This window comes from Polypterus senegalus, chromosome 7 (assembly GCF_016835505.1).
Source record: "Polypterus senegalus isolate Bchr_013 chromosome 7, ASM1683550v1, whole genome shotgun sequence".
NCBI classification, from domain to species: domain Eukaryota; kingdom Metazoa; phylum Chordata; class Cladistia; order Polypteriformes; family Polypteridae; genus Polypterus; species Polypterus senegalus.
This window is the reverse complement of record NC_053160.1, coordinates 65,827,623-65,851,629: the sequence shown is the minus strand read 5'-3', so window position 1 is coordinate 65,851,629 and position 24,007 is coordinate 65,827,623. Positions and strand designations below refer to the sequence as shown.

At 35.3% G+C, this 24,007-nt stretch overlaps 1 protein-coding gene across 2 annotated transcripts in view; it reads right to left on the bottom strand.

Annotated features, from left to right (window-relative positions):
• Positions 1-24,007, bottom strand: part of psd3l (pleckstrin and Sec7 domain containing 3, like) — a 579,632-nt gene that overhangs the window by 175,803 nt on the left and 379,822 nt on the right. The window contains exon 10 of one of the 2 annotated variants that reach the window (XM_039758767.1): positions 21,393-21,482. In XM_039758767.1, coding sequence (XP_039614701.1) covers positions 21,393-21,482 — 90 coding nt within the window. Of the gene's footprint in view, positions 1-21,392; positions 21,484-24,007 lie in introns of both variants that reach the window. The other variant, XM_039758768.1, reaches the window with a different exon arrangement.

Genomic DNA, 24,007 nt, shown 5'->3' with positions numbered 1-24,007 from the left:
GAGAACATGCTGGGTATCTCTGATACTGCCCTCCACTGGTCTTGGTAGCAGCAGATCCAGCTCGGCGCCAGTCACACAAGGAGTTCCTCAAGGCTCTGTCCTCGGCCCTCTTCTCTTCTGTATTTATATGCTTTCCCTTGGCCATATTATTCGTAGCTATGGACTGGGCTATCATTTTTGTGCAGATGATACTCAGCTCTACTTCAATGTTAAAAGTGGAACTTCATCAGAGCTTTCTCAGCTCACAGCTTGCCTCTGTGAAATAAAAACCTGGATGGAGCAGAACTCTTTAAAATTAAATTGTAACAAAACTGAACTCCTGCAAATTGGGACTAAAATGCAACTTAATAAAATGAGCTCTTTCACAGTCCATCTTGGCGGTGATCTCATCAGACCTGCCCCTATTGCAAAGAATCTTGGTGTCATTTTTGATTCCTCCCATTCTTATTCCGCCCACATAAGTCACATTAAGAAACTTTCTTACTTTCACCTCTGTAACATATTCTGTGTTCGCTCCTTCCTCTCCTTTTCTAATGCTGATGAATCTGTCCATGCTTTTATTACATCCCGCATCGATTATTGTAACTCGCTGCTGGCAGATGCCCCTTCTAATCTTATATCACAGCTCCAGCTTATTCAAAACTCAGCTGCAAGAGTCCTTACTCGAACCAGCAGCAGCGAGAACATCACACCCATCCTGCTCTGTCTTCACTGGCTCCCTGTGTCTTACAGAATCGAATATAAAATCCGTGCCAAACTACATCAGTGACTCCCTCCATCACCATGTGCCTGTCCGCCCACTAAGGTCCTCTGATTCTGGTAATCTTGTTGTTACCCACACTAATTTACACTCCATGGGTGACAGGGCCTTCAGCTGTATAGCACCCAGACTCTGGAATGACCTAACAAAATTAATTCGATCACCTGACTCCATGAATTCTTTTAAAAAACAACTCAAAACTCATCTGTTCAGGAAGTCTTTTAGCTCTACTTGACTTTATTGGCCTTCTCTCAGTTTACCTCTCTGTCAAGATGCTCATGTAACCTGTGTGTGTGTATGTGTGTGTTCTAGACCATCAATTATGTTGTCTGTTATGCTTTTTTCTTCTTTTTTCTCTGAATTCACTGTCGTAATCTTCTTTATTAATTTATTTGGTTTGTACAATGCTATATACTGTATATCCTGCCGTTCTTTCTTATATTCTGTAAGTGCCTTGAGGATGGGAAAGGTGCTATATAAATAAAATGTATTATTATTATTATTAAGCCTCTTAAGCAGTTTTATTTTTCTTTTAATATTTGTTCTTGTTTCTGACTGGGCTTATCCAGTTACTCCTTTGCTAAGATTTCATTGACATTCATTAATTTATTGCCACTTTGGCATAAATAATCTGCTCTGCGTGATCACTTATTGGACAATGACTGTACTAGAACACCGATACATATTAAAAAGGCTAATATGATGTGAACTTTGGACCACTATACTGCGCAATTTTCTTTCAAATGTATTTTCATAAAGCAAAAAGCAAAGTTTCAAATCATTCAAAAATCCATGAAGATATTAACCAAAATATTACAGTCAAGTGAGATTTAAAGTCTGTATTTGCAAAATTAGATTTTTTTCTTTTTTTGCAACTGACTGTTGGTCAAGCAGCTATCCATATATCATAGCCAAACACTGACAAAGGTGTCCCAAATCTCTGGCCAGGGCACCACATCAGTTTTTTACTTTCACTGATAATAGCAAAAGTTAACATTGTAAGAGTTTTTCCTTTAACTGCAACTTACATTACATAACACATATACTGTGGGACATATTTTCATAGTCTAGATGTACTGACGCCTATTTTTAAAAAGACATCAAACCTGCAACCAATGCCATTGGCAGGTCTGATCATTTTCATACCAAGATAGTTAAGCATTTTAAACTATAACAGTGAGAAAGCACAGAAGACAGTGAATTGCATTTTTAAGAATGTAAAATACAATTGCAGGTTAAATAAAATAATTTTGTTACTTGAAAATCTTCCACAGAAGTTATTATTTTTTATGATCTAATAGAATTACAAAAGAATTAATAGTTTTTTGCCTAAGGCACTCTCAGAGATAAAAATAAACTACAAAATGAAGATTAAAATCTAGCCAGAGGAAAGATATAACACGAGATTCCCATTCCTGCTTAATCCACATATTATGGATCAGACCACTGTATAAAAACAATTTGCCAATTTTACCGTTTGATCTGAATCTAAGCATAAAATGTCATTAAAAGCTTCCAAGGACATATCATTTGCTTATTAACTACAAATTGTAATTAAAAAAAATCTTTTAACATGTTTTTGATTATTCAACACAAGCACTGAAAAACAGCAAATGTTTAATAAACAAGTGACTCACAGATTTTAAGAAAACATACATTTTGAACTGTTCTAAAACATTTTTTTTCTAACTGTAAATTTCTGAATGTGGCAATAAATAGTTATAACCATTGCAAATTATACTTTTGAATACTAAACCTCAGTTTATTTAATTCTTACTGAATGAAAATCTCTTTAAATGATGCTTTGCCATTAATAAAGCAGCCCCTTTGCATCCCAACAATCAGTAGTAATCAGAGTGATAATTTTCCCTTTAAAACTAATTTTAAATGGATGCATTATTAATGAGATTATAATTCCTCCTACATAATTAGTCACTTTGTTGGTTCACATACTGCCTGTGTATAAATTTGTTTGGAGAAATCTCATATTTTAAAAAAAAAAAGTGTTTTTACTTTAATGTACTGTAGAATAGCAGCAATCATGTCCTAATACAAAAAAAATAAAGATAATAAGTAATGAGGAAGAAAGGAAATTAAATATAATGAATATTATGTGACACCAGACTGAAAAGTTTTCAGGTTGAGCTGGACTGACTATGGTAATTTGCCTATAGGCACAGCAGCATTAAAAGTATGGGCTACATGTACACCATATATAATGAATGTGTGTCAACAAGTTTGATAACATGAGACTACAATTACAATATCAGGAGATTGGGAAGGCTAGAATTATGCTCAGATGAACTTCAATCTAAAATTGACTCTCTTCACTTTATGGCATTTTGTCAAACAGTACTGTTCCATAATATATACTCTTCATCAATCCATGCAAATAACAATTCAATTCACCTTAATACTATACAGTGTACAGATCGTTCTAGATCAGAACTGTCCAAATATATCAACAACATGACCCCTAATGATGCAATGTAAATCTGGCATCGCCTAATACAATACTTGGGGATCCTAAATTATTGCAACTTTGGGAAAGATATTTGATCACCTGTCAAGCAAGATACCTCTGGATTTAATTCTGGCAGTGTTCAGAGTAACACTATAAAATTATGCTATTTAGAGATAAAATCACTGTGATCTCCTTTAATACACTCTCAGCTTGCTAACTGATTACCTGTAAGAATCATAATGCAATGCAGACTAATTCTGTGGTGGTGGTGGTGGGTTTGGGGTTACCTAAAACATTTAAAAAAATGTACTTTGCATAGAATAGTGCAGATTTTTTGGGGGGGGATTTGGCAATATTTTATAAGTGCTATTTTAAAATCGACCTGCTGGGGTCCAGCCAATGATTCCACTAAACATTTACTGATTCAGTTAATATGAAGAAATTAAATATTTAGGCTTTTTCACATCAAATGTTTCACTGACATGGTAAGCAGTGTATGTTTGATTGTTAAGTTTTTGTAAATTAAAAAGATCATTGTTCCAGAAGTGATTTTTTTTAAAAACTACAAACTGCACATTTACTCATATGTAGTATTTAATTTAACAAACTTTGCAAAATGTGTAAGAAAATAACACAGACATAACAGTGCTTGAGCTATTTACCTAAACACAGGATTCTGGAGTCAAAATATAGGACAAATAAAAAAAACACATTAGGGAAAAATAAAAATATTTTAATGCTATATTTCTGTGTATATAATAGTCTCACAAGAGCTCACAAAAAGAAATGTCCCAACAATTAATTTGTATTTATACAAAAAATGGGTACAATTAATTTATTCTAAATGAATCACATCTGTTAACATGCTTTAATAAATGTCCTCAAGTATTACCACTCTACCCGGTACCTCATAGCTTGTATAGAGTTAATCAGGTTTTTAGATGATCAATTTTATCTGATATAGCATCATTACAAGGTGAATCTATAAAGCAAACAAAAAACTACAGTAATTAAGCATAGAGTTCCAATGAAAAGAAGTGTAGAAAATAAAACTTAAGACTGGCTATCACAGACTTTTTCACCACTGTTTCATTCTGTAAATGCAGTAAAGGACAGACAGGTTTTTGACTATTTAACTGACCAATATGGTTAAACAAACAAGGCTGTATTACTATGGACAGGTAAAAATCCCCATAAAAGTAAAAATCATAGAAGGAAAAAGCACACAATATTCTGAAATCCAAGAGTGAAGAGATCCATTGTTTATATGAAGTTAAAGGGAAAGTTTAATGAATCTCATTAAAATTTTTTATGATGTGATAAATGTTGATGCCAGGCAGTTAATAAAAACAGTAGGAGCAAGCCACAATGCCTCCAGAAATTATAAAGCTTAAGCACGTCCCTGTTTAAGCTTGCCAAGTTACTAATAATATGTTTCTGGAAGTAATAATGAGAATAAAAACATGTATTTATATACAAGAGACCAAATCATGCAACTAGGATATAGCAACATAGCCTATAATAGGAGTCAACAGCCACATGCTGGTATTCCAAAATCTCCTGTGAAATGTGCCTAACAGCAAGGAAGTGCAGACTGATGTGAAATTCTGTCCAAGCTGGTAAAAATCTCATGTTATACAGCTTTAGCCCTGGCAAAAACAAAATACTACACCATCAACAAAATTTTATTAGGGAAATGATTTATGAGCAGTCTGCAATTTAAAACACATCTTAAAGAGTCTGAAATCAAACTATTCCATTATTCATAGTAGGAAGAGGCTGCTGAACATTTCCCTGGTGGATATGTTCTCACAAATACCTAAGTACTTTTTTACCACTGTCTTGTTAATCTCAAATTTATTCTTCATGAGAGCAGGGCATGAAGCAATCTCTGACAGGGCATCAGTCCTTTAAAAGTCATACTTGCTTACACATCCTCACTAACTGAGGCCATTTAACTGAACGTGTCACATCTTCTTCATGTGACAGGTAACTGGTGCACTCAGAGAACCAGAAATAAATTCACCATATCACAAGAGGTGAATGAGGAATGGTGTAAAAGGGAGCATATTACAGTTAAAACTGTAGCTTGTAATACAGATGTTGAAATTCTGGCTGTTACAATTCATCTGTATCATTTGCCCAGGGAAATAAGTTACATGTTGTCACAGAAGACTGGGGGTCAGAACCAGCCGGGACGCCTGGAAGGAGCAGGAGGTGGTCTATACATCCCCCGGGCCATGAGGGAGCAATCGCCCTGGATGTTAAAGGGGACCACAGGGAAGGAGCAAGGAGGCTCAAGCCCACAGGGGCCCGCCAGGGGGCACCCCAAGTGCCGTGGAGCCCGGGAGATCGACACTTCCGGCACACCTGGGAAGGTGGAGGAAGGACCTTCCAGGGACCTGGAGCACATCCGGGTGGAAAGAAAAAGGGGAGCAGGACGAAGCTCCCGTGAGGACAGGAAAGGTGGCCCATGGACATTTGAGAGGAAGGCCCGTGTTAAGGGTGATTGGTGCGGGAGCACTGTGTGTTGTGTGGACTATTGGTGTAAATAAACGTGTGCTTTATATAGGAGCGGTGTTTGTCTGATGGTGTTTGGACCCGTGCTCACAATGTCCTTATTGATGTTTATATTGCTTCCTCTACAAATGGGGACTCGGCAACGGAAATGGTTTACCCTGTCACAAACACTTTAAAAGCAAATCATCCTGACCCTACAGTTATACTATGTGGCGACTTCAACCATGTGACTTTGGTAGAAATTAAGCCAAACTGTACCGCTCAAGGAAATAAGAAGCTGGATCTGCTTTATTAAAATATTAAAAATGTCTTTAAGTGCAAACTTCTGGCACCTTCAGGTAAATCTGACCCACAACCTGATTCATCGTATTCCATTAGCATAGCGAGGAACTGCAGCCTAGAGGTTGAAATAGCTCTAAATGACAGCTTCTAAATGACAGACTAGATAATTATGTGTGAGTCACATGGGGATGATTTTGACAGACTGTATCAAAGACAATATTAACTTTTGTGTTGACACAGTGGTACCATCAAAGACAGTGCATTGCTTTTCAAATAACAAGCCTTGGACTATTAAGGAGCTAAAAAGTCTACTGAATGAGGAAAAATACAACATTCAAATCCATTGACAATAAGGCTCTGAAGGACACATAGCGAGTGCTAAAGAAAATGCTAAGTAAAGGAAAGGAATCTTACAAAGCTACAATAGAAAACAAAGCAAAAAAAATGAAAGGTGTCTGGAATGGACTGGGTATAATTACTGGACTCAAGCAATCCAAGGTATTGGTGCTAGACAGGGATGTGGATAAGGTAATACCCTGAACCAATTTTCCCTCCCACACATTCTTTCAATGACCAGTCTCCCCACACCATCCCTAATACATCAACAAACTCTACCGTTTCAACTGGAATGGTCAGTGACATGTCCAATTCTGACCATCCGTATGAGCAGTCCATATCTGAACACCAAGTGATAAGACAACTAAGGAAGTTACACACTGGAAAAGCTGCAGGGTCCATTTACAAACAGTTCTCAAGTTCTTAAGGCCTTTTCACCGAATGACTACAGACTAGGGCTGTGCGATAAAACAATAAAAGATAATTATAATGAAATAACTTTTTCTCAATAGATATATAAGACATGCTTGATAGAAGTTTATAGTACTCATTCCTTCCATGTTTTGACAGAAAACACGAAAAACCGACGAGAATAGCGCCTCATCGAACCAATCATGTGGCTGGAACAGTTACAGACACATCAGGTTAGGTTGAGGCACACAGCACATAGTGTATCACATGGCAACACCACACATGGGCTGCAAGTAGCTACGCGCACACCAGAACATCAGGAGTGGGAGTGAGTTAAAAGAAAAAATGACAACAGAAATGTTAACAAAAACTCAAAAAAAAAAAACATTGTTACTGAAGAAAACGCTCTAACAAGGCTAGCTCAAAACTCAAAAGATGACAATGTTGCTGAAAAGAAGGGTCAGAGGAATTTGGAAGTGTGGAGATATTTTGGTTAGTTAAAGTCCGACAAGAAGCAGAGTAGCGTGCACTGCCAGTCGTGTCAAAAGCATGTTTACAAGAAGACAGGTAATACCAGTAACTTTTTGTAGCATCTGAAGCAGTGCCATCCTTTAAAGCACTTCTTGCGCCTTTGTTTTTTTTTTTTCGTCTTGGAGCATAAGATGAGCACAATTGAGTGAATATACTACACGTCAATATTACTGCTACTTCTTTGTCTTGTTTGTGTTTTAATTTTATTTTAAAATTTAAACTTTTAATTTTTAAAATTAAATTTTAATTCTATTTTTATTTTTTTATTTGCACTTCATGTTGTTACATTGTGGACCCTGAGCTTCGCAATTTCGTCTATCTGTATACTTGCATATGGTTGAGATGACAACAAATTTCGCTTTGACTTTGATATATGTTATGTTATCCTTCCTTTACATTTCAAAGCTGCTTGAATTTATACTGAGGATATAAACAGAATGTTTTTGTCTATTTTTTGGGGGTTTTGATCCCAACGATTTAATACAGTCTGAATATGTACAAATGATACAGTACAGAAGTAGTTTTTTTGATATTTGATTTTAATGTCGACTTTATTTATTTAGAACTGATTAAAGAATTTACTTTGCATTCTCCTGTATAACTTGAAAGCTTTAAGATTTTATCTTTAAATTGAAAGTTTTAGAATTTTAGAAATAAGATTTTATTTATTTATTTGGAGTTGACCACCAAATTTAGTGTGTTCTCCTGTAAAACCTGAATGTTTTTTACTGGTCAAAACTGAGACTTTATTTTGTATTAACTGTTGTATTTATTTGGAATTGACCAAAGAATTCAGTTGTGCATTTTATTTGTGTGCTCCAGTAACACTTCAAGCTTTTCATGATTTTATTTTATTATAGACTAGCAAAATACCCGCGCTTCACAGCGGAGAAGTAGTGTGTTAAAGAAGCAATGAAAAAGAAAAGGAAACATTTTTAAAATAACGTAACATGATTGTTTTGTCACTGTTGTGAGTGATGAGTGTTGCTGTCATATATATATATATATATATATATTTACACACACACACACACAAAAATATATATATACATATCTATACATATACATATATATATTTATACACATACACACACACACATATATATATATATATATATATATATATATATACATACATACATACATACATACATACATATCTACATATATACACACACAGCTATTTCGTATCAGTGCAATACGCTGCTTGTTAAAACGGATAACTCCCGCTCTTACGTGCAAGTCTGCGTGGATATTATGAACTATCAGATTTGTTCAAGTTCTATTTAAATTTTAAATAGAAGGAATTTTTATTTAGTCGACAGAAATATCTTTGGTAGGAATGGTAAAAACAGACAGGAATATTATTCCTGAATAAATCAACTCAAACCTTAAACAACTTATAATATTTTGCTCTCCATAAAAATATATCCTGTCTAAATTATACAAGTTAGAAATAAAGTAAACGTTAAAAGAACAAACATTCAAATTTCTTTACTCTTATGTAATTTTATATAAAAATAAACTTAGATTTTAAATATCCCAAAAGATTTTGCTCTCCATAAAAATATAAATATATCAAAATTATACAAATTCAAATATGAACATGCTGCATAACAAAACCTGGAAATATAAATAAAATGTGTTCCTTTCAGCAATAACAAATCAAATCATTCAGTTGTCTTTGCTCATATGTCATTTTAGAGCTGGACGCCTGGCATCTTTTTGGCAACAGGTTCGTTTATGTTTGGTGTGAGGTTCTGTGTTGTGGAGATTCTCAGGATGGATTGCAGGTGCTCATCAGTGAGGCGACTCCTGTGTGCTGTTTTGTTAGTCTTTATCACTGAGAAGAGCTTCTCACACAGATATGTGCTACCAAACATGCACAAGGTTCGAGCCGCATGTAGACGGACTTTTTTTGTTCTTCAAAGTCACCAAAGCGCCGTGCAAACTCAGTGCGCCAGTTTATCAGCAAAGTGCGTATTTGGGAACACCGTAGTGACGGCTTGGTTTAACATTACTTGGCAACAGGGAAAGTACAAGTTGCACTGGTGCATTTGTGTCTCCCATAAAAGAAGCTTCACTTGAAATCACTTTGTGATTGTGCACGGGTAAAAACGTCCGCTGAAGTGTCAGATTCTTATTTAATTCTTCTGCTTTCTGTATCTTCTGCATTGCATTCAGGTTACCCTGATGTTTTGTCTCATAGTGCCGTCTTAGATTAAATTCTGTAATTACAGCCACATTAGCTCCACAAATGAGACACACGGGTTCAGTAAACATATACTCAGCCTCCCATCGGTTTTAAAGGCTCTATTTTCAGAATCAACTTTTCTCTTCAGCATCGTGTGAGCTAGCTTCGCAATAACTTGCAGCATCATAAGGTAGACTTGATTAACGCGGTAAGTGTTCGGCAAGGCAGCTGAAGCGCTGCATTATGGGATCTGTAGTTTATTGTGTTACCAGCGCTTCATATACCCGGGCCATTAATAACAATAATACAGTATATAAAATGATCTTGGGCCGGATATAATTACACGCCGGGCGGATGTGGCCCGGCCCTTGAGTTTGACACATATGGACTAAATAGAACTTGAAAAGATATATTTTTCAAATGTGATCGCGCAATTCAGATAGAGTTGACGCGCACTACAGCCTGCATGCCTCAATAAGTCATCCTCCTCGCTCTTACTTTTTACCGCTCATCTAATGAATACACTGAGTATGGCTTTACCAAAACAATCATTGATGGCGAATAAAGTATCCATTATTCGAGTATGTAGATGTAGTATGTATATACATATATATATACCCGCGTATCGCAGCGGAGAAGTAGTGTGTTAAAAAAGCTAGAAAAGAAAAGGGAACATTTTAAAAATAACGTAACATGACTGTCAATATACAGTATTTGTTTTGTGAGTGTTACTGAGTGTTGCTGTCATCAAGGATTTGATTATCATTATTTCTTTCAATCAGGTTTGTATTTGTAGGATGTGTTGTGTTCAAGTTACATTCCGTGTTTGTCAATCGCTGTAAAGATGACAGGTTTCATTCATCGATTCGTTTCTTACTGCATCAATAAACAGCTCGCCTTCTTCTTTATCTGAGACCTGACACACTGCATGCACGGGTTTTTTTACACTGTCTTCCTTTAGCGGGACATTGACTTTTTCCACCATGTGCTTTGTTTCCGCAGTAGCTGGATTTATGAATATGCTTGTATGTATCAGACGCTTCATATTTTTTGCTGCCTTTTCAATTGTGTAATTCGGTTTTGTTCAGCCTTTGGAACTGTTGCTTTTTATCTGTGCACTGCGTCAGTTCACGTGAGCCGCTCGGTGTACATGCATCGAAGGTTCCCAGCTGTGCTGGTGCCATCTCGTGCTATGTCCATGGCTGTATTTAATGTTACCTTAGTCCTGGCACTTAAAACTTTCTCTCGCAGTTTCGCTGAGTTTGTGCCAAACACCACCCTGACCATCTCATCTTCCTCTGCATAAGCACAGTCCTTCACCCGTGAATATTTAGTGGGAGCTTGCTATTGGATTGCTGCTGATGGACGGCCTTATATGGGCAGGCACTAAATTACAAACGCCAGCGGCAGCCTGTCTATGAACTTAATTTAAAGTGTAGGTTTGCATCGTGCTTTGTTTCCGAAGTAGCAAGAACTCATGAATATGGTTGTATATGTCACCGCTCGCTTCTTATTGTTTTGCTGCCTTCTCAATTATATAATGCATGTTTTCTTCAGCGCTTTTTGGAGGTCTTCCTGGTTTTCTATGTACTGCGTGATTACGTGGGAGGCGTGATGATGTCACACGAAACTCCGCCCCCACGGCGTTCAAGCTCATCTCCATTACAGTAAATGGAGAAAACAGCTTCCAGTTATGACCATTACGTAGAATTTCGAAATGAAACCTGCCCAACTTTTGTAAGGAAGCTGTAAGGAATGAACCTGCCAAATTTTAGCCTTCCACCCACACGGGAAGTTGGAGAATTAGTGATTAGTCAGTGAGTGAGTGAGGGCTTTGCCTTTTATTAGTATAGATACCCATTTTATTTATTTGAAATATAGTCGTATAATGTTCTACAGCACATTTGTCATGTTCAACTTCTGACATAAAATAAATATTTAAACCAAAATTAACCTTATGGTATCTTCACGTCTCACTTAGGAGTAAAAAGGAATCTTTAAGATTGACAGAAATAGTAATTTGATTTATCTCTATATATAATCTTCATTTGGATCTTGATCTTTGTTTGTCCACAAATGAATTAGAAGAAAAAGCACTAGATGGCAGTAGAGAGACAGCTAAAACATAGCCATTGCATTAAGAATCTCCTCCAGGCTTATACTACTGAAGACTGTAGTACTCCAATCACACCTCTAAACACAGACATTCAAACTAAACAAATTGTTGTGCTTTAAATTAACTAAAGAGATCTTCATTTAGATCTTGATCTTTGTTTGTCCGCAAATTCCACGCATGCGTAGACCACCTTCCAGTTTAGTACGTTGTTGTTACTCACGGATGTCAACAATGTGCTGGAATAACAAAAGGGGTGGTGGACAGTGTTACGCTGGTTAGCTCCTGAGGTCTGGTTAGAGAATGAGATTGCCGAAGATAAAATGTACGTGCCTACGTAACATGAATGAAAGAAAGACAGTGGGTAAAACGAATGACAACGTAACAGCACGTTCCAGAAATTATTATTGTTATGTTGTAGCCGCGAGTGCTGCGCGTCTCACAGTTGTACCGTGGCTTGCTCACATGTCAGTGAAGTGATCCCTATTTATGCTTTAAAGAGCCTGGATACCTATGTGTCCCCCTTTTATAACCATTGCTCCGTGTATATTGCCTTACTCTTTGGATTGCCACAAAGCAACCTGCGAGATTGGAGAAAGGTTGAGAAGACATCGTGAGAGGAAACGATAGTGTCGTGAAAATGAGATGGACTGTGAACGGACAGAAGCACAAATGCTCCTACACCACCACATAATTACTATTCAGACAGTGATTCCGAGTAGGCCGTTCCTATCGAATCAATGTCCAAGGGTTTTCTTTTACAATTTTGTTTCCCTTATAAAAAATCATAATGCTGTGCGACGAAGGAACCAGTTCACGACTGGCAGCCACGTTTAAACAGGGAGCCCTTCACAGACAACTTTAACACGCGCAACGTATCAATATCGACTGCTATGAAAAAAAATACTGTGACAATTTTTTTTCCCTACCACCCGGCCCTACTACAGACCAGTGGCACTTGCATCTCAAATCATGAAGACTTTCGAGAGGCTGGTCCAGGACTATGAGTTCTCTTGTGATAGACTACCTGGACACATAGCAGTTTGCTTATTGGACAAAGACTGGAGAGGAGGATACAATTGTCTATCTGCTCTATGGTTTGGGATAAAACTACTTTACACATATTAAGCTTGATTTCTATAGAATCTTCAGATTTTTTTTCTACTTGTTCAAACACTAGCATAAGAAATGAATTGCAAAAGTTGAAAGAATTTATTAGAGTAATTAGAATATAATGCTACACTATTAAAATTATTATAAAATCCTGCATTTTTTAGGATATATTCCATGCTTCACACATCACAAAATAACAGCTTGCTAACCTTCTCGTTAGTTGTTTTGCTGCTTCAATATCTAAGGTTTAATTTACATTTTCCTACAATTAAATGCATTTTACATGTAGTTGCATCTGAATACTGAAACCTTCCTGTTTGTATATTAGATGACAGCATTTTCTAAGCAGCTGCTTCAGTCAGGAACACATAATCCTTATTCTAAAGACCAAAAGTATTTAGGACATAACAAAACATTAAAGAGTAACTTTTTAAGCATGCATCTGTTGATGATGGAATTCCATTCAAATAACATCTAAGGGACAAACAGGCTAAATGTTCTGTCTGATTAATGCATTTCAAAACCACTTCTGAATGTTAAGCTGATTTATGTAATAGCATAATACCTGACACATTGAGCTATATGTTGTAGGATTACATGCTACTGAGAACAGCTGAAGACAAAATAAGAATAATTTTGCGCATAAATAAAATAAAACTGAGTACCTTGAGCTTTTTACTAGCAAATAGTAAACACTGAACTGTTTTGTTTGTAACATAAACACATAAATATCCAAAGCTCCCCTGAAAAATATTTTTATTTCCAGTGTTTCCTTTCAGACCTGTATTAATATCCTTACTAAATAATTTACACTTCCTGAACCAGTAACGGTTGTTTTAGAGAGCCTGCTTTGTATTTACTCCTTCCCTTGTGACTGGAGACTTTTTGTGCTTTGATCTAATCTACCATTATGCCTGTACACCAAAGGAATGACGTTCTGTAGCCTGTAAGGTTGAAAAAAATGATACTTTTATCTTATCTGCCAAAGGATATGCATATGTAAAGGAAAAAAGGAGAGCTATCAAAGTAAACCAGCAGAACCACTAACATCATATAACATACAGTAAAGAAAGCAAACTCTTCAACTGTACTGTCTTTAGCCTTATTTTATCTAAAAGATATAACATCTTTTAATTAATTGTAAAGTGTAATAAACTACCTTTGCACAAAAGGCTATGGTCACTGTACCGTAATTGACTGCAATCGAATCTATGCAGAAAGGAAGGATATACTCTTAGGCTCAAGATTGCAGGGAGATAATATTAAAAGTGGAACTTTGTCAAACAAGCCAACTTCTTTACAAATGTTTTCAGTCATATTAACTTACAGCTGTCTCACTATGTCATTAAATAAGAAGCCATTACCTTAATGAAACAGCTTGCTATTTTATTATTGAAAAGGGATCCTCAGAAGTAAGTTTTCATTAATATTACGTACCAGCAACAGTGCCAATCAATTTACATGATACTAGAAAAAAAAACACGTACTTCTGAATTTCCAGAACGGTGTCCAGCAACTTAATAATAATAGTTCCGTGTGTTACTTACAGTATAGTAAACATTATTTAATATTGGAGTAATGTCTATTAGGTTCACTAGAATGAAAAAGTAAAATATTATACAATAATAATCAAAAGAAAAAAACTGGATTCAGACAGTACAGATATAAATATTGATTTTTGCAGCAAAACAGTATCTCTTTTGCAGTGACTTTTTGATGAGCTTAAGGAAAATGTCATATCAATTACAGATCTACTTAGTAACTGGAAATTATTATGCAGCATAATACCCATTAGAATACATGAATTTTTGAGCTTTAATTAATGCTCTCTTTCAGAGATATGCTTTCCAAGGTTTCAAGATCAACCCAGATGCAGACTAGATCAACTAGATCCTGCCTAAAATTAAGAGGTATTATACCTATACTGTATTAGCATTAATGTGTCAAGGGAGGTCTGATTTTTATGCAAATTTTTATTTTGTAATAGAAATGTAATTTGATGCATCAAAATATTAATATGAATCCTACTGATGTTTCTGGAAACCCTAACGAAAGAAATATTACTCAAGAAACAAAAAAAGTTCACATTGCCACATACCTCCTTTATATCTTAATAAATAAATCCATACATCGAATATCTTTGGTACCTCTTTCAAATATAAACACTCATACTAAGTTTACGACAAAATCACTTAAGAATTTTGAAAACAATACAGCGTTATGTTATTTTAAAGAACCAGACTGGGTTCAACAAGATCAGACACTCATTTTCAGGTGTGTATTTAATTTACGCTATACTTTACCTGTATCAGAAAACACACAGTTTAGCAATACCTAAAGAGGAAGGAAAGGCTTTCAACAGAACTAAATATGAATGTGTATTTGTTGTACTGTATAGGTCAGGGGTCAGCAACCTGCTGCTCACGATCCACATGTGGCTCTTTGACTGTGACTTTTCCCAGAATGATAGAAGCATTTACATTTTCCTGTCTTAACATATTATTTGATAATACTTTCGTAAAGTCTATCTATCTAAAGATAAATTATTTATGGGTTAATATTATTTTTCATTTATATATTTCTTTAGCAATATGTGAATCAGGTGGTCCGTCACGCGTCTTTGTTGCATTTACCCTCTTAACTCCATCGTCTACATCTTCCTCAAATTCTGTTCGACGAGATTACATCTTCGGTCAAATGATATGCTCTCCAGAGTTTTCTTCAGTATCAGAGATTGGATGTATGCTTCAATGTTTATTGGGATTCGTAATTCATTCATATACTTTTTATGGTTAATCGTCACCATGCCTTTCCAGGTCTTTGTAAACATTATTATATTTCCTCTTATTTACATGTTATAGCCAGCTCAGTTCAGAGTGGCGAGTACATTTTGCACTGCTCACTCAGCACAGTTAAAGTAGTGAAGTGAAAAGAGAAGGGCAGACAACTGAAGAGCTGAATGAACTTTACTCAAGAAAGGGAGGGTGAGGGTGAACCATATCATTACAAAACTGAACAATGTTGTGATATTAGTCACCTTTGCACTATTACACATTTGAGTGATTCAAAACTGAGGCTCAAAACTCTATGGGTCTTCTAAGACATCTAAATTGCAATGACAAGTTACATAATAACAAAAAATTAAATATCGAACACCAATTTTCAACAAAGCGCAACGCATTTGCACAAAAAAAAAAAAAATCATTCAGAGATAAAAATAAAAGCAATGACAGAATTAAAGTAAAATATGCAACAATCAGAATTTTTTTGCTGTTTCTCAATAGACTGCAAATCAGAGAAATCCTTTCACAGATGGGAAAATATGAAAAAAAAAGTGCTTTTGAAATTTGGCCAAACATCTCTACTATGACTTCAAAAATAAAGAAGATATTGTTAGGAAATTAAAGATACTCCACTGTCTGCAAAATACTGTTCACGACAGAATCATTAGGATGGGTTAAGAATGTGACAGATCAACAGATTAATGATATAATATTGGCATCTGTATTTTCTTTGGCATGTGATGAGTCGTGACGTGAAGGAAATCACACAAATTAGCCTTCTGGGACGGTATGTATGTTTATAATAAAGGTCTCCATGAAGAATTACTGGCTTTGATACCTGTTAAAGGACAAACTCGAGGTGAAGGTATCTCAACAATTTTGAAATTTCCAACTGTTAGGGAAATTGATATCAATAAATTGGTATCTATTGCTACAGAAGGAGCACCCAGTAATGACAGGTAAAATAAAGGCTTTGTTACTCTCTTCAAACAAAACTAGTTTTGTTTGCAAAAGACTTGAAAAGTGGAAATCTGTTTCTTTTCGAAACTTTAAAAATCATCTGGAAACTTCTGGAAGTGCCACTGACAGCAAGTTGTTTCTGGCAACTATTACAAAAATACATGATTCATTTGCACAATCACATCACAAATTTCAGAGATGAAAAGTCCACTTTTTCATTTTGAACAAAAACATTTGCGGCACATGCCAATTGAATACATTTTTTACTGATTCAAACGGTTGACAGACCTCAGTTTGAATTACAGCTAACAGACTTGAAAAGCAAAGATTTGTGGTCTTCAAAATTGACATCTTTACAAGTGGAACTAGAAAACCTGAAAAGAGAAATGGCAACTTTAACTATAAATTAGAAATGGGTGAAACTTTCCAACTGACTATTACTGTCAATTTAAAATAATAGTGTTTGGAATTTTGATGAGTTTTTGAATCCACCTATTCTTGTGAGCAGACGTTCTCCCAACCTGAATGATATCAAATGCAAGGTAAGAAGTCAGCTTTATGAAGTAAGCTTGGAATCATGTTTAAAATTGAAGACTTCCAACTACTCACCGAACATGAAACACCTCTGTGGAAATGCAATGTCAGAAGTCTCATTAAATTGTTTTTCTTTATTTCCTTCAAGTACTTGAAGTTTTGTTTTTGTGTTAAATGCATATATACTCATATTGTTTTAAAAATCGTATCTCAAACCTCCTTCTCTACCCATTGCAGCTCTTTGTAAGTATTGGGTCAAACATTTAGGATAAAATGGCTCTTTGCTATAAAAATGCTGCCAACTTCTGGTAGAAGTCAATGTTTCAGCCTAAGGTCATAGACTGGAATACACAATTTTACATAAATCATAAAAATAAAAACTCCAATTTCACATTTAACTCCAATAACACATTTTTTCTGATCTGATGCTGCATTTACACGCAATGGGAAAATTCATTACTGAACCTTGTGACATTTCATTGTCTCTCTTATTATGTTCAAATGAACGTCTGATCTGTGCTTAGGAAGAAAATGGAGATTGTAAATAATGTGTTACTTGATTCAATTTTTGCAAAAACAAAAGGCATACTAAATGTATTAAGTGTACTACATCAATTAATATACAATAGGTCCAATTTTAGTCACAAACTCGGCTCTGAACTCAGCTATCACTTTAAAGGGTTTCTACTGTGTTGCAAATGGTATATTCCCTGGGTTGCATTTACTTTCTGTTTTATGGTTGTTTTCTGTTAATATTATTTTTTCATGCTTTTATGTTATTTCTGTTAAATGTGTTTATTATTTGTATTCTGTCTTTTTAAATGCACTACCATTCTTTGGGCTTTGGGAATGGAGCTCCAGGAATCAGAGTCAACCTGACTTCACTGTTGCTCAGTCCTCCTTCCTGATTTTACACTGTGCCAAAAAAGAGAAACCCAGCAGCAGGGCATTGAGTTGTGTGAGTGCTGTCTATCTTTTAGTTGTTGGATTTCTTGTTTTCTTTTTAGGATTTGCTCTTTAAATTGTATTTTAGGACTTGTTCAGCACATATTGCCTTTTAGGCAAATCCTTTTGCCTTTTTTGCTCTTTTGAGCACGTTATTTTGCATTTCTATCATTGCTAATAAATTCTTCATTTATAAAGATTCTTTGTTCCCCTTTCTTTCTTAGGCCAGAGGTTTATGAAACCCCAAACTCACAGTTGAGAATTTTTGGAACACTACTTGTATTTTCATCTTTTAAAGCCAGTTCCCCACTTCTCAGCCTGTTTAGGCCACAGTCTGCAGGTAGCAGTTGGGACTAGCTAACTTGGACAAAGTGCCTCCTCTGGACAGGCTGCTGAAGTACTTTGCATGCTTTTGAAGGCCACATACCCTTTGCCATGTTTGTGATTTCAATTCACAACAGAGTCCACCTAAAACTTTCCACTAGGAGATTTATGCCTTTCATCGTCCTACAGAATATGAATACATCATATGATATAAAAGACTCCAGAAGGATACCCTCCTTCTCTCCTTTTCTTCATTGCTACAGTGATGCTGTAATAATGAAGATGACAAAGGTATATAAGCAGCAAACCTAAAACCAAAACTTTCACTGAATGCCGACAAAATGCTACTATATTTTACTAACCTAGGTAATTCACTAACAGGCACATATCAGATTTCTGGATTCATGAAAAAAACTGAATCAAATCATATTACTTTCTTTGAATGTTAGTATTGTCATTGTACGACTGAATAGCTTCTTTTTCACTTGACAAATAGACTTACATATATGTAGGAGTTATTATTATGTACACATGCACAGATATTATGATCAGGAGAACAAACTGCCTGCTTTGCAAAGAGAGAGGATATAGCATAGCAATATATGGCAAAATACTCTTGGCAAAGTGACTTTTGCAGACATATGTAAAAAAAGAAAACACACTACATAAAGTAATATCCGTTGGAGCAGATGTGTATGTAATCCTGTGGCTTCACCTTTTAGTTCCCTGCAATGAATTAAATCGTTAGGAAGTGCACAGCTGTATTACAATTGATTCTGCTCTAGCTCAGATTATGCTTGAACTCTCCACTATCATTCTGTTTAACAGGGTGCTGTGCAATGTGCCAGATACCTGCTTCTGGAAACATGGGAGTTTTGCCTAAGCACTTACTGTTTTGTGGAGCTGTCACTGGGTTTTCGTGACAGTGTGATTTAATATTTTTCTCTTAGTTATTCCTTTTTTCAAACTGAATTGTTTGAAATAAAGAATGAAATCGTTAAAATACAAAAGAACTCAGACTGAGGTCTACTGCGCACCACAGAACTCAGTATTATGGCAAATTCAGCACCTGCTTAACTAATATTTCACTTCTGTCATTGTCAGCATCAAACAGGACTCAAAACTCCAAATGACATAGTGCTCGTTCTCTTTTCATTGAAGGAAGGCACTGAAAGTGCAAATGACAGGACACACCCAAGAGGAGAAACTGGAAACACAGAGAAACCAGAGTGGCCTAGAAAAGTCTAGTAGGACACTTTAGGGATTCCCCTCTAGTTATGCCTCAGATCAAAGTGGACAGCAGTTCAGCTGACCATGGGCATCTTTTATAAAACTTTGTGGGTCTGAGCATGAAAGTATGCATATGTCAGAAAAACATGATGGATTGAAATGTGACAGAGACATTTCTGACCTGTTGGCCAGTTCCCAGAGAAGTAAGTTATTAGCTGGTTTGGCTGCATGTTCCTGTTTGATCAAGGGTGTCATCATCTTCCAGTTTCTCCAAAACGTTGTGTACAGATGGGTTATGGTTACTGTAAATATACACACATCCTTCTATCACATTTTCTTTAATAAATCCTGAAATGTCTATGGAAAGCTGCATATGCACATTTCGATTCTCTTTTTGTATGTACACAAGTTTTATAAACCTGGCCTAGGACAGGATCTCTGTCTGAAAGTCATATCCAGGAATCCCAGAGAGGAAATAAAAATCCACACGAACAGGAACAGTATACATCCATCCATTATCCAACCTGCTGTATCCTTACTACAGGGTCACAGGGGTCTGCTGAAGCCAATCCCAGCCAACACAGGGCACAAGGCAGGTAACAAACCCTGGGCATGGCGCCAACCCACCGCAGGGAACAGTATACAGTATACTATAAATAAATAAGCCAATATGCAGAGGCTGAAAGAAGTTCAACATAGTTGCCTCTCTTGATTTTCAAAATGTCCCTCAGAAATCACTATACCATATATACACATATGTACATGCACACAAAAAATCATTTGCTACTTCAATAAGCACACCTGCTCGCTAACATAAATAATCCATTCCTACAAACAGCCAGCCATTTGGCATAACTCAAAATATATTGCAAACAAGTACAGTAAAGTTGTTGCTATTTGATATTTAGGGATGTAATCAACAGTGTTGAAACAGATTTAAAATGATACCTATGTTAGTGCCTGATTCTCAGTGAATTTTGAGCCACAAATGTACTAAAACTTTGATGGCTATGTACACGGCGGGTACTCAAATATTACAGCCTGGCTAGAATAAATCTATGAGGGTTTTCAATTATAAACAGGAATTTTCATGCTCTGTTCTTATAAAGAGTGCAAGGTAGACATGCATGTTTGTACTTGTTGTTAGTAGTGCTAAGCTGCTCTTTCCCCCATTCCTGTTAGTTGTAATCAACATGTCGGATCAGGAGATACACAGTAGTGTCGCACAGCGAATTGTAATTACATTTTTGACACATGAAATAGTTATTCCATCCCATATTTATTTGAGACATAAAAATCAGTTTGGGGATGAGTGTCTCTCTCTGGAATATATGATTGGTGCAAGTAATTCAGAGAAGGACTATCATCTCTTCAGTACACTTAAGGAATTTTTAGGAGGGAAGAAATTCAAGTCGAATGAGGAGATTACTGATGCTGTGCAAGAATGGGTCAACATGAAGTCTCGGATTAAAAAGCTTCCTAAGCGTATTGCTGCACTAGCAGGAGACTACACAGAAAAATAATGTGTAAATCATTTCATTGTATTCAATAAATAAAGTGCAGCTCATAAATTCCTGTTTACATTTGAACACAACCTGTATAACAACAAGATTCAATAAGCTTATTTTAAATGTAATATACCAATTCATTTGTTCTTTCAAAGATCTACACATTTATTCAGTATGCCCTACAAGTCCAATACAGTGTCAAAATATCCAGTATTTGAAACAGTAGTAGGCAGCAGTTTCAGTCATAATATACTTAAAATAGTAGCAGAAGAATCAATAAATAGCTGTTCTTCCTACATTGTTTTAATTATCATCAAGACAAATATTAGGTTAAGCAGAGGTAAAAAAAAAATAAAAAATAATCAACTGTGTTTCATCACATACCTTAAGCAGATCCCTAGGGAAGTCCTGGCCATCATTAAATCCATCTAAATTGGTGATGAATTCTTGACAGGTCATCTTCTTCCCAATATTCTAAAAGAATATTCAATTAATTCATTAAGTTAGATTTATTTTATTAATTTGACAGGAAGTAGTTTATTAAAATGACAATGGTATATTAATGGAATCTACAAATTCATTTGGCACCCAGTACCAAACGTAAAACAAAACCAGAAATATCATTACTAGTACATTATTGCTTCATTGAATAATGTTCTGACTTATCTTCGTGTTTCATGCATAGCTTAGTCCAAAAAAAAAAAAAAAGGAAAAGTGGATGATACTAATATCTTCTATTAGTCTTCTGCAATATGCAGGCAAGGAAAAAATAATTGCATACACAATACACAAAAGTAATTAGAATTGAAAATGGTAAAATGCAAAACCCAAGTTCACTATTTGGCATTTGGAATGTGCTTTGCCCAAAATAATAAATTAAAACTGTTTTAAAATTATTTTATTGGAACACAGCGCTACATGAATAAGTGATGTAAGTAATTAAATCACAAATGCTTGCTACATGTATACAGCTAAAATATAACATCTCACCCCCAGAAAGACGACAAAAGCCCTGCAAGTAACATAATCATATCCTACAGAAACAACTATAATATTTTCTGAAACCTGCAATCATAATCCTTTAAATGGATCAGACTGTGAATAAAACTGTTGATGTATTCATGTAGTTGCAAGCGCAGACATAAAGATGCATGCCTTTTAGTATTTCCCATCTTATTGCAAAATTTCTTAAGTATTTTATGTTGGCAAATCAGTAAAGTAATGAAATGCTGCAACCTATAAAATTATGGATGTAGTTTCACATTTAAAACATAAGCACAGGTATTACAGAAGCAGTCTTCGCATTTAACTCTAATAAATTTTTTGTCTACGATTGTCACATGAAATACGTAATTAAACACACTGTACATATTTCTGTGATACAGCCTTTAATCTATATATTTACAAATCCACCAGTTACGAGGGTAGTGAGGCTTAAAAAGAAGTAGGAATGAGGGATTACACACAATAATTACTTAATTCAGGCTTACTGTTATATCTACATTTATCTATATCCCAGTCAATCATCCTATTCATCCAAAAATACTAATAGTTATTCCATGTGTAAAGCATTTACATTATTTATCTTTAAAGTGTTACAAATTCCACAATACCTATTTAAGGTTAACTTCCTGTGGCAAATTCACATTAGTTTGCAAGATAAGCAAAAATAGACACAATACAGTTAGAAATGTATTTTTTACCTACTTTACTTAATTCCCATGTGGTACGTCACCAAATAGTAAATTAATGAGCTCTAAATGTAAATACTGTATTATACTTTGGAGATTTTGAATTTCTACATCAATTTTGCTGTGAAAGGCTCTCTACCTTTCTTTTTTTTTTTACATGACAAGGCAAGGAGTACTGCTTGCTGAAACATTTTAGCCAAATTTACATTGCTGAAAAGGTTCCACTTAGGTAATGTTTTGATTCAATAGGACTGGTGGCAGTCAAGCTTAGGTGTATCTAGTCTAACGTAGCCCATTATCATTTAACTAAAGCACACTACAGACAGGAACACAGTCCTGAGAAATAAAAAAGATTTGCACTTCTTTTGGTTTATCCAAACAGTGATACTTTTTAGCCGCATACTCACATGCTGTTATGACATATGTTTGCCTATGGGACAGCAAATGTAAATTCAGCTTTTAGGTTAAAGCACCTCTGCTGGCTCAAGGACGCAATCTAGTCACAGGCATTAGCACTCCAATATGTGAAACAAAAATACTGTTTTCAGGTAAAAGCAAATTACCAATTCATTTAGAAAGAAGTTATCTTCCCTGACAGTTAAGTGTGATTTGTTGTGGGATTTTTGGCTACACCGCTAAACTAGTGGTTATCCTGGTCAGTGTTTTTTTTGTATGGCTGACCCAGCCAATGACTGAAAGAGTACTGTAACAAAGTAAAACCTACACTGATTATAACTGCAACAATTGAAATAATGTTGGCATTTGGATACTCTCATTGCAGCTTCACAATCGTAAAGAAGACATTGCTGTAAACAAACTATAGCACATGCAGAAGCTATGCAAGAAAAACTATTTAAATAAATGGAATGTTATAACTTACAATTAAAAACAGATTTATTAAAAATGATTAGCGAAAATAAGTTATATATTAAATAAAATATAGCAATCCATATAACTAACTTTTTTTGACATAAATTTATCTTTATAATTAGATTTATAAATGGATCCTTTAACATTGACACTGTTAACTTTTTAAGCAGGTAAATAAAGATATTAATATACACAAAACCACATGTCATTTACATTTTTGAAATATTTTAGTCACTGTCATGGTTACACACTGCCATCCATATCCCCAACTCTCACACATAGTATAGTATACAATACATACATATACTAAAAAGTCAAGCAAGTACAAACAAAAATATTTCTGAATCCTGTATACATATAAAGGGTTATGAATTCTAAATATAAAGACAAAAAGACTAGCTATGCATTGAATCTTTTTGCACTCTCTGCCAAGCGGTC